General features: G+C 32.3%; 2 protein-coding genes and 4 pseudogenes across 6 annotated transcripts, besides 3 other annotated features; 5 read left to right on the plus strand and 1 right to left on the minus strand.

The window, feature by feature from the left end:
• Window positions 1-1,123, plus strand: TVAGG3_0768120 (annotated as a pseudogene). Its single transcript has one exon. A coding segment is annotated over exon 1 (1,123 nt).
• Window positions 1-1,203: part of a mobile genetic element that runs on past the window's edge.
• Window positions 1,202-5,570: a mobile genetic element.
• A 1,250-nt stretch (window positions 5,571-6,820) lies between these two features.
• On the plus strand, window positions 6,821-7,183 carry TVAGG3_0768140 (uncharacterized protein; the record flags this gene model as incomplete). The annotated part of the gene is made up of 1 exon (XM_051245878.1): window positions 6,821-7,183. The coding sequence occupies one exon, from the start codon at window positions 6,821-6,823 to the stop codon at window positions 7,181-7,183; it is 363 nt and encodes a 120-aa protein (XP_051092465.1).
• A 1,557-nt stretch (window positions 7,184-8,740) lies between these two features.
• Window positions 8,741-12,525: part of a mobile genetic element that runs on past the window's edge.
• On the minus strand, window positions 10,102-10,964 carry TVAGG3_0768160 (annotated as a pseudogene). Its single transcript has one exon. A coding segment is annotated over exon 1 (863 nt).
• Window positions 11,073-11,474, plus strand: TVAGG3_0768170 (annotated as a pseudogene). Its single transcript has one exon. A coding segment is annotated over exon 1 (402 nt).
• On the plus strand, window positions 11,494-11,658 carry TVAGG3_0768180 (uncharacterized protein; the record flags this gene model as incomplete). The annotated part of the gene is made up of 1 exon (XM_051245879.1): window positions 11,494-11,658. One exon carries the CDS (start codon window positions 11,494-11,496, stop codon window positions 11,656-11,658), a length of 165 nt encoding a protein of 54 aa, XP_051092466.1.
• Window positions 11,678-12,245, plus strand: TVAGG3_0768190 (annotated as a pseudogene). The gene has a single exon. A coding segment is annotated over exon 1 (568 nt).

Consider the following 12,525-nt stretch of genomic DNA (forward strand, 5'->3'; position numbering starts at 1 on the left):
ATGTATATGATGAGTAAGTTGTATTTTGGCGCCATGCCGGGATATAAAATGAATTTTGAGACAAGAGGCGGTTTCGCGGGAAATTTTGGCGTTTTTTTTTCATTTTTTTAATGAATCATAAAGAAAACATCCTCGCTCTTGCAAAAAAATGCAAAGACTGTAAAAAAATCTACGAGACATTGGTAAAATGCTTCGGTATGGATGCTCCTAGCTATTCCACTGTAACGTATCATGTTAGGATGTATCACTTCATGAACAAAAAGGCGCCCATCATAAAATTGACAAAAAATCGCCGGATCAAAGAAAAATCAAAGCGATTCTTCAAGCGCTAGATGAAGACCCAAGAGCATCACTCAGAAGGATAGAGGAGATGACAAAGATACCACGTACAACAGTCAGTTATTATCTGCACAATTATTTGAACTACAAACTAGCGCTATACACGTTGGGTTCCGCACAACCTTAATTCAGTTCAAAAAAAATCTAGAGTCCAATCTTCGAAAGAGCTCCTCTCTATATGGGTGCGTACCAATCCAAGAAGTTTCGCTTTTTAGTAACAGGGGACGAGTCTTGGTTTCAATATGCAACAGAAGCCAAAATCATGTGGATCCCGAAGGATGAAAATCCGCAAACATTCCCGAAGAAAAAATTGACACACCAATGATGATGTTGTCGGTTTTTGGGGCGTGAATGGCATCATCGCAATTGATATTCTTCAAAAACCTAATACGATGAATGCTCAGTATCTAATTGACAATGTTCTTACTCAAATTATCAATTCTGATGAGTTTGAGAAATCCAAACAACAAAAACAAAAGTTTGCAATTCATTTTGATAATTCAAGAGTTCACAAAAGTCATAAGGTAATGAATTACTTGGTGGAAAACAATGTCAAAGTTGTTCCAACCCAATTTATTCACCTGATATTGCACCCTCTGACTTTTATTTATTCGGCACGCTAAAAAAGAGAGCTGAAGGACGCGAATTCGCGAGTCCAGATGATCTTGAAAATTTTGTAAGAGAGCAATTTGAGCAATTTTCTCATGATGATTTAAAGCGTGTCTTTCAAGCCTGGATCGATCGCTGCGAACGCGTGATTGAATCCAATGGTGATTATATTTAAATAAACTTTATATATATGTAACTTGTTTATTTCTATTCGCAGTATTCAGGTTTGTGCTAAACACACCTTTGGACACCCTATATTATTTTTTAGTCATAAGAATAAAAATATAGTAGTTATAAAAGGAATTAGACTTCATATATCAATTCTTTTTCTCTGTAGATGTGGAACGTTTGCTTTTCGATCTCTTTCGATGAACTTGAAAATATAAGTTATTATCGCTGAGAATCCTTTCCGAAATAGGAGCTTTACGTTTAGGAGGATTATCGGATGAATTTTGTTTTTTATTGTTTGATTTTGTTGTTATGGAAGATTTTTTTTATTTTTTTCAGAATTTTGCTTGCTATTAACTGAAACTTGTTTTGACGGCCCAACAATAGCATTTGTAGTAGGAAGAATTCCCAATAACGAGCGCATTTTCGATAATTGTTTTTCAATATGATCAAGAAGGTCCAGCTTATGTTCTAGATTACTAGACATTTGATTTGTAGAAGGATGGTTTTGATTTTCTGGTTCTAAATCTGTAGAGTCTGCAATATTTGAATTTTCGGAGCGAATTGGAGCATCTGAACCTTGATTTGTATCGGCTTGCTCAAAATTAGTTTGAATTGGAGTGGATGAATTAAAATCTGGATGATTTAATGTTTCATTAAATAATGCCATAATTTTTCTCTTTTTTCATTAATAAACTTAGTGATCATTGTATCTGTATCTGTTAGATCGATCGATTTGAGTATATCTGCATCATGAACTGGAATATTTTCGAACAATGAACTCGATTCTATGGAACCATATGGAGAAATCTCGTTCTGAGCCAAAAAAAGATCACTTACGTTGTATTGTTTGATAGCAAAAATTGTTTTCTCAAGTTCTTTTTGAAAGCAGTCAAGAATATAATTTTTGTAGCTATCAGTGATAACGGTTTTTATATGGCGCTCGATCTTCTGGTTATTTTTGATGGCGTTATATTTATCTAATTGGATTTGAGATATCTTCTTAATAGCTTCATAAATGTTTGGATGTTTTAACGAAGAAAATTCTGAATGCATACTCTCGAGGCAATCATTAGTGAATATTGCAGTTGCATTATTATATTGAGATATTAAATTGTAGTGCGGCAACCAAACTTTGTTGAAATAATCAATATAATCTTTGATCGAATCAACTTTATTTGATTAATTATATGCATTGTAAGTAAAATTCTTCATGAGACATGAATGGAGTAATAGAATATAGCTTAAATAAAGAATTTTGTAAAGTATTGAAATTTTTTGTATAAAGTGCTACAAGTTTCCTGTGTAAAGCTTGTTTGAAATGAAATAGGCATCCAATTATACGGACTTTAGGGAAAATTTGTTGAAGTGCCTCTATCATTCCCTTTTCAAAATCACAATGAATTTGAATTAGCTTTGAAAATTGAATACCCTTGACAGTAAAAAATATATTCAAATGCCTTCTTATAAGATTCAAATGTGCGGTTTTTCATGAATATAAATAAAAGTGGTAGATATTGATTTGTTGAAGGTTCACAAATCATAATTGTTAGCATCTGTCCTTTTTGAAATGTTTTTGGTGTATTTTAAAAGTTCCATCGCAAAATAAATCTGTGGTTCTTTTGCAAATTGAATTGCCTTCTCAAAACCAAAAAACATCGTCTCACAATTTGCTTGAAAATCATGGCCAATGAAAAACTGCTCGCCATTTATTAAACAAAAATTAGCAATTTCATCGTCTGTAATTTTTTTCTCCAACAGAAAAATTTTCTGGACTTAATAAACTTCCCTGACCAATGAATCTTTAATTAATGGTTTTCATCAGTACCAACAGCAAGTTCTGTCATAAATTTTTAATCTGCTGAAAAGTGCCGTTGTCTTCAGAAAATTTTGCCATTGCCTTATTGTATATTTCTGTCAGAAGTCATTGATTTATGAAGATCATTTTTTTCATTTTGTAACTTTTTTAAATTGTCTGCATTCGGGTATATGTTCCTTTTGTAAATCTTCGGAAACTGAACTGTTCTCAATTTTAACTAAATAACGTGCTTGACAAGAATGATCGATGCAACGGTAGTAACGTTCAATAGTATTTGAATTAATAATATTTGTATGATCATGCGATAAAGCTATCTTTGCGAACAATTGTATCAGGATATTTTCCAGTAACTGCGGGAATATTTTTAACTGCAATATAACTAAAATATCTTCTGACAGCTTTAGATTCATTTTCGCGTATTTAATATTAAAATATTGAAGAATTGTTTGATTATATTCGTTTTTTTCATCTCTCGATGTTGATTTTTGGTATTTATCAGATTGTTCCCTGATAAATATTTTATTTTCGTCTGTAAAGTTTGCTCTTTTTTGATTAAATATAGATGATTTTCCCATTAAAAAATGAATGATGCAAAATTTACGAAAACCGTTCGAAATTGAATTAAAAATGAAAAGTAATACTTAAATGAGGAATTCTTTGAGATATTGGTCTTAGATTGAATGTAGCGTCATTCTTATATAGAATATATATTCATATCATCGGAAATATGATAAAAAGCATATAATAATGTCAAAAAAGTGAACAAATAAGCAAAGATATTTTTAAAAAACAATGAAAAGTAATACTTAAATGAGGAATTCTTTGAGATATTGGTCTTAGATTGAATGTAGCGTCACAAATTTCACAAATATAATTTACTATACAATTTTATTCATTTTTTTAAAATGGCTGACGACAGTCTGTATCAACTAACTCAACTAGTCAAGCATAATGATTATTCTTCGGATTCATTAAATCAACTTTATCAATGCATAAGTACAATGACAGAAAGATCAATTGGATGCTTGAATTGGGATAAATTTTTCAAAAAAATCACAGTGACTGATGAAGTTCTTTTACATTTTTTAGCATCCGTTTTAAACATTGAAAAGATATCAGAATGTTTCAAGGATTCTATTTTTTATCACAATATTAATCTTGAAAAATTCAGTAATTTAACTGAAACAGAACAACAAACAATTTTAAATTCCTACAAAGCGGATAAATTTACATATTACATAATGTGCTCACAAATTGTAAAATCAAACTGGAACAATTTATCCCAAACTTTAGTTAATATTGCAAATCAATATTTGCCATTTTTAGATGAAGAAAAGCAAATATATATATTTACTGAAATAACTGGCAATTATCAAAATTTTGAAATTTCAGTTGCAAACTTGTTACTTTTTTATGAAAACAATGAAGAAAAATTAAGCAACTGTTTTAATTTAACATTGTTCCAGCAAATTTATTCCAAAAATGGAATCGAGCAAATGATATTTTTTGCTGCAAATACAATTTGTTGCAATAACACTTCTATCAATTTTTACAATCTCCTTGAAATTGAAGAAATGAATCCATTTGATTTTTTTTATTTCTCAATTCAATATAAAGAGATATTAAATTGCGATGATTTTCCAAAAGTTACAGAAGTAATCACAGGTTTAATCTCAGCTTCAAATATTAATGCTATTATGCGAATTTGCCAAAAAATTTTGGATAAAATTACATTTTATAAATGTAATTATTGCCATATTACCTCAATATGGAATTTTATCACAAATGCAGCAATAATTCTTCCTGATGAAGATTTATTAATCAAATTATTAAAATTCATAGAAAAAACAGAAAAAGCAACAGATGAATTATTCGAACCGGAGAATGATTTGGGTTTCTATGAATATTTAAATTCGATTTTCTCAGATATTACATCTGCGAGAAATAAGCAATTTCTCTTGGAATTTCTAAATACCCATGAAGATGACTTCACTTATGATCAAACATTGTGAGGTCATTTTTGATCAACAAATTAATTGAAATTCCGATCAAAAAAAATTCACAAATTGGATCAAAAAAATCGAATCTCAAGTTAAAAATAAAAATTTTCTACATTTTTATCAAATTTAGATTTTTTTTTCAAATCATGCGAATTGATTGAATAATTGCATATTTTATCCCATGCATCGAGAAGTATGTGTAATATTTTTGCTTTCATCAAGAAATTGTCGAATTTGATCTTAATTTTTTTTGAAAAATATACTTTTAGAAAAAGAAATAGTGATTGAATAGCTGCCCATGCTGTAAAAGGGTTATTTTTACAAGTAAAAAAATTGTTATTTTTCGAGCAAGTCGAGGCTTTTTTACCATCTTATTTTTGAAAAATTTACGAAAAATTATATCTGAAAAAACGCTTCATTTTGATATCTTACAATGATAAAATACCAATATTGCTGGGATATAATAGCTACACCTGGACATCTACTACATTAATGCGTATGACAGGTAAAGTTGATTTCAAAAGTATAGCCTGGAAAGATTACAATAAATCAACGATAATTCAAAAAAATTTCTTATAAGTTAACATAATAAAAATTTAATTTTTATATTGCTTGTATTATACTTAAGTATATAAAAAAAGGTAGTGGGGCTTCCAGGCGCGTTGCGCCCTCTAGCCCCGAAGATGTTTAGTATAAATGAAGTTTTTATTCGGAGGGCTTCCAGGCGCGTTGCGCCCTCTAGCCCATAAGAAATTTTGCCCAAGACCCAAGAGGAGGACCGAACCCCAGCCGACCAGCCGGTGACAAAACCAAAACCGTTGTTATTTACATCATATTAATGGTGTCACTTTTCACAAATTATATGTGTTTTCATGTTTTGTCACTTTTCTGTCACTTTTCGGGTAAAAACATTTTTATTATTATATATAAATGAATTTTACAAAACCGCTGTTACCGTTCTTTGGAAATAAGAGTAGATGTAAAGAGATTATATTGAGAGAACTTAAGAAACTACCGAATGGTCTAACATTTGTAGATTTGTTCGGTGGAAGTTTCTATATATCCCATTTATGTCATACCGTATTTCCTGACTCAAAGATTATATGCAATGACTTCGACAACTATATGGACCGTCTCAAACATATTCCAGACACAAATAATATATTGAAAGAGTTAAAAGAAAAGATACCTATAGGTAAGATGGAACGTATACCATTAGATAAGAAAAATATTGTGAGAGAGGTTTTGAAAAAAGCAGAATATATAGACTGGGATAGTATATCTGCTAGACTATTATATAGTGGTGCTATAAGAGTTCATGACATTGAAACACTTATGTCAAAAGTTTTATATCTTAACTATACAAATGTTTTCAAAGAGGACATAGAAAAATATATTGAGGGTATAGAGTTTGTGAGATGTCATTGGACAGAGTTGTATGAAAAATATAAAGACAAGGAAAATGTTTTCTTTATAGTGGACCCGCCGTTCTATAACACATGGGATTTTCAATACCAAGTAGACTGGACTTTGAGAGACTCTTTTAGAAACTTTAGACGTTATACATAACCATCCATGCTTTTACTTTACATCCGATAAAAGTGGTTTGGAACCGTTATGAGATGGTTAGAGGACATACATGACTATGAGTTTATATATGACAAGATAGAATATGAGAGAGTCCTATAAACGGAGAAAGTGTCACAATAAAGAAATTTTATTAGTAAGTAAATGTGGTTTGAAATAGGACTACTTGTTTTAGGTTTTTTCCATTGTGTCATTTATTTATTTGACGTGGCAGAAAAGTACAGAGAATATGAAGATGAACCAATGCCTGCAAATGTTCAGCATATGTACTCGTAGAGATATTTTTATCTAATATTAAATGGACGCACAGAACTTAGCGAATGCACAGCAACCTGGACAACCAAACCCAGAGAATATTCCAAATGAAGTTAGAATACAAACTGCAATGGCAAACTATGGTCAAGTGCCAACAGATGTACAAATGCAAACTGCCATGTCAAATGACGCTGCGTTAGGTTTGCCACCATGGTATGCAAATATGAGATGGAAAGAGTTTTATACAAACCCTGAAGTGGGATATAAACAACTTTATGCAGATGACGCGAACACAGGAGTTGACCCAGAATATGTTTTCTACCAGAGGAGAAACAGAATGTATGAGCTCCAGTTAAAGAATGCTATGGAACTCAACAGGAAACGTAAGAGACTAGGTGGACATTAGATTTTTACATATAGTAAAATGGGTTTCTTCAGTAGTATTGGAAACTTCTTCAGAAGAGTTGGAAGAGGTATATGGAATGGAATAAAACCGTAGGAAGAGGAATTTGGAACGGTGTCAAAAATATTGGTAAAGAGTAGGTCAGTTCGTTGGTATTATACCTAAAGACCCTGAACCAGAAGAACAAGCCCCTGTTATACAACAGCCTGAACCTGCACCACAGTCAAGTTGCAACCAAATCCAACACCTCAACCGTATTAAAAATTATATTTTTACCGTTCGATAGTAGTTGTATATGAAACTAAGTTCTAAGTAAAACGCATGGTATAATGGAATTATTCTTTTTCTTCCATCTGTAGTAAAACCATACTTGAAAGTCTGAAATACTTCCACTTGGTGTTCGTATAACTTTGTAGGTTTTTCGTAAAAGTCATTTGCCAAGCATAAGAAAGAGTTTTGGGCGCCAAAAAATGAAGCATGAACAATAATGCATCTTGGTCGAAAACATCTTTAAATAAATATGGTTCATCTCTTGCATATCGACTGTAGATATTTGCTAAAGGAGGTTCAACTTTCTGATTTAACATTCTTTGCAAATAATACCATGACATTGCAGTGAATTCTGTATATATTTGTTCGTCTTTATTTGGATTGTCTTCGTAGATTTGAAATGACACTTGTGAATTTTGTTTGTCATATACAATTCTCACATAAAGTGTGCTATCGGTATTCGCATATTCATCAGCATATTTTGCATAACATGAATTTATTTTATCTTCTATATTTTTTAATGCAGTCTGTAGAGAAGATTAGAGGTCAACTTGTGTATTAGCTCAATTTTTCCCACATTTTTCGTTGCCTTCAGATGTATAATCTATTGAAACCTTACAATAAATGGAAAACTTTTATCTTCTACAGACACAAACTTTATTCTTCGAAAGCCAATAGCTTTTGTGACAGATGGGTCTCTTAACCATCTTAATGGGTAGTCAAAACGATAGCCTTCATGCTTTATAGTATCTGTCTCAAACTTTTGACGCGACATTAGTAAAAAGTTCATCTAATGGTTTAGTTGTAGCAACTCTAGAATTTTCTTTTTCTATTGGAAGCATATTTTATCTATAATAAAAATGTCAAATGAAACAGCGTCTATGAGAGAAATACAACACAACCGACAACTCATTATGCAAGCTCTAAATAAGAACACAACAAACTTTTCAACTATTCTAAGATATCTGAGTCATTGAAAGGGAGTGACTTAAACTGACATTAAACCCTATAACAGATGAGTTTCTATTTCAAGACAATAAGAACAATATTGTCTGTATAAATCAACAAAAGGAACTTTAAACGAGAAACCTATAAATGAACTTCTTTTGAAAGCAGATGTTGACAACAAAGCTGACAAAGAATATGTAGACAATGCAATAGCAAAAGAAGAAGAAAGAGCTAACAATGCTTATGCAACAAAAGAAACATACTCATCCTGAACTAGCAGACAAAACATATGTTGACAATAAAATGTCAAGTGAAGTGACAAGAGCTGAAAACGAATATTCTAAAAAGACTCATATACATTATATTAACCAAATACCAAGTCTTAAGGAAACATTAGAGACCAAAAGCAGATAAGACTCATACACATTCTATATCTGATATTACAAACTTACAAGAAACCTTAAACAGGAAAAGTGACGTTGGACATACAATACCATTGCAAATATTACAAACTTACAAGAAACCTTAAACAGGAAAGTGCCGTTGGACATACACATACCATTGCAAATTCACAAACTTACAAGAAACCTTAAACAGGAAAAGTGCCGTTGGACATACACATACATCTTCTGAAATAACAGACTTAAACGTTAGCCTTGAAAATAAAGCAGATAAAACATATGTCAATGAAATATACCAAAGTTTGATAGGAACAAAAAATATTGAAAACTATTGTTGGTGACTTTTCTGTCAATGAAGAAAATAAATATTTTAGATGGCAGTTGGTACCAGTCCTTAGAAAATGGTACACGGCATAAACTCATTCCGAAAAATAACAATGAAATGTATGTAAGCTATAAAAAGAATGATGGTACACAAGTTAAAGTTCCATTAGACAACAACTGCTACTTAAACTTATATGGAGACGAACAAAGAAATATTTAAGAGTTTATGAAATGGTGGATATGATATTACCTGACCCAGCTCCAGCACCACATTATTATGATATGGAGATGACGACAGAACACCACATGTAGATGAACAAAAGCTAACATTATATTTAGATTATTATAGATATAAAAGAATAATGCAATAGAAAAAACGAGAATAGTATATTATTATACAGATGACAGAAATAAATATTATAGTCAAGATTTTACCTACCCTGAAAACATAAGATTATTTATAAAAAATATTCTGACACAAACCAGAAGAAACCTGAAATAGTTGCACTATATTTTAAGTTCAAAAGAGACAATCCTATAATATCTCATATTGTTTGATTTAATGAACCCAGTAGGTTCTATTTATACATCTATGGATGCAAGAGGTCCTCAAATAATGTTTGGTGTTGGTGCATGGGAACAAATAGTCGACAGGTTTTTGTATTGTGCAAACTCTTCAAAGGAAATAGTGGAAGTAAAACGATTTCAGGTGAAAATTTACCTGCACACAGTCATTACATAGATTTAAGTACATCTCAAGCAGTTGGCATAAGCATAGATATTGGATTGGTTCAGAATGACAAAAGGTAAAGGATATGATGTTAAAGACGACGTTAAGTTTACTATAAATTGTTACTGGGATGACACGCAGGGAGAAGGAAACCATACACATTTCGTTTCAGGATATACGCAAACAACGGGACAAAGTAAAGAATACATGCCACCTTACATGACAGTTTACGCATGGTATAGAATTGCTTAGTCGTCATTTTCAACTTCTTTAGCATATTCGTCAGGAGTTGTCTTATATTTGTTAGGAACTGTCTTTGAAAGTATACCACCTTGAACTTTGACAAGTTTGAAACGAGGTCTGACAATAGTAGTTTTATCTTCTGCTTGCAGTGTGTACATTTTGCCATGTTTGCCTAAAACTTCATAATATTCTCTTGTATACTTTCTTCTATTTTTACGAACACGAATGTGAGTACTGTCGAGTTCCCATTGTTGTCATAGTCAATAGTATTTTCATATGGGTCGCGTTTAGGTATTTCTATTTTTACTTGTCACCTTTCTGAAGTTTGAAGCCCGGCATTCTTTCTTGTTTGTCTCTTTTGACTAAATTATTAAATATATAGTCTTTCTCTAAGTCAGGGTTGTTTTTCATTTTCTTCGGGGAGTGGTTTCCCAAACCTTTTTGTTTACGGTTATTGTAAATATTTAAAACTTGTCTCATCTTTGCCTGGGAGAAGTGTCTATATTTGTCGTCATATGACATTTCATTTGCTTCACCACCTTGTGGTTGGTTTAAGTCTCTTAACATTTTTATACATCCGTCAATGACACCAAGAGCAGAATGGTTTTGGTCGACAAGAAATATTGGTTTACATTTTTTGAACGCAGATAGTTTTTTACATCATCTGATTTGAAAGAACTTTCACAGTCAGATGTCAGTTTTGTTGGATGGTATTTGTCAACGAATATTGTCAAAGCAGTTTTCACATCTAAAATATTTTGGACCATAATGGTATGGCTTCACAGTATCTTGTGTTTTGACCAACAAATATTAACCAGTATGGTGGTCCATCTTCTCTATACCTCGGAATGTTTTCCAAGATATCCATAAACCAAGCATTGGTGTTGAACTAAAGTTTTTATCATGAGTGCTTTCTTTGTCGCTTTAGAAACATAGGGGTCCTTGTTCGGATTCGTCATTTTTTACCCTATAAGAAATGGGTTTATTTGGCGCGATTAGCAGGAGTCGCATCTAGATTTTTACCCGCAGTGGGAACAATAGCCAGAGTGCATTTGGAATTGGAAGGAAGATTTTGAGTACATTAGGTATACTTAAAGAGAAAGCACAACCTATTATACAAACTGTACAGAAAGGTTGGGATGTAGCACGAGATGCAACAAATCTTATTCCAAATCCTGAAACAAGAGGAAAAGTTCAAGGATGGATGGACAATGTAGGAAGACAAGCAGGAAACTATTATAACAAAGCAAATGACTACTATAACCAAGCAGGACACTATATGGACCAAGGTGAAAGATTCTTTAACAGAGGATATAACCATGCACAACAATGGGTAAGCAATAACCAACCGCAACCACCTCAAACTTGGGAAATGTAAGGTTTTTAACTAGGATGAAATGAACAATGCAGCATTGAGACAAATGAGTTCAAGATGGATTTGTCGGCTTCCAGCATTTAAACCGATACCATATAGTCAGGCTCAGCATGTGAAACTGAATGATATTATTAAAGGAACCATCCCACCTCCACAACAACAACCAGTTGAAAACAAACCAAACTAAAATTTTTTACTGAGATGACATGACCGAAGAAGTTGAAACGGTAGATTTGACACCACAAACAAAAAGTTCAGAACCATTGTCAAAACCTGTCAAAGAACTTACAGATGAAGAGAAAAATTCAATAATAGAAAGTGCCAGGTCTGGAAATACAAACCCTAACTATAAAGTCACTTTTCATAGAAATGGAACGGCTAGTATCTCAAAAAAGAAACAGACTCTCACAAATAAAATATTGAAGTCTGAAGGAGCTTTCGAGACAACAGATGGAAAAGTTTACTTCACTGACCAACAGTTCATTATAGAACATCTCATTGACTTAGAGTCGAAATATTCTAAACTTTACAACAAACACAAAAAGTTGAAAGGAAAACAAAAACAAATGGCATATGATATTTATGAAGATGTTGACGACACAACTGTTCCTGCAAGTGAAGTAAAGTCAGAGGAACCGAAAAGTGACGAAAAACCGATAGAAGAAGAAAAACCAAAAACCAAAGTTTAGTTTCCAAACTAAACCAAGTCAACCTTCATTAGCTGGTATGGGTTGGCGTCAAAGACTTATGGCAGCAGGCGGTTATGTAAAGTAAAGAAAAAAATTTTATTTTATAAAAATGCCCATATAGAATGGAAAGTCTGCTAGAATAAAAGCAGAGTTACAAAGATATGGTTGGAGAGTTTCGAAGAAGTTTAAATATAGGAAGGGAAAGCCAATAAAAGTCTATGACAAATTGGCAGGTCTTACCTACGAATTAGATTTGGAAACAGCACGTGCCAATTATCCAAACAGACTAGAGAGGTTAGAAGAAGAACGTCTTATGGACATGCCTTTCGATGTTAGTGAACCTCAAGTTGAAGGACACGACGGCT

This window comes from Trichomonas vaginalis, chromosome III (genome assembly GCF_026262505.1).
Source record: "Trichomonas vaginalis G3 chromosome III, whole genome shotgun sequence".
NCBI lineage: Eukaryota > Parabasalia > Trichomonadida > Trichomonadidae > Trichomonas > Trichomonas vaginalis.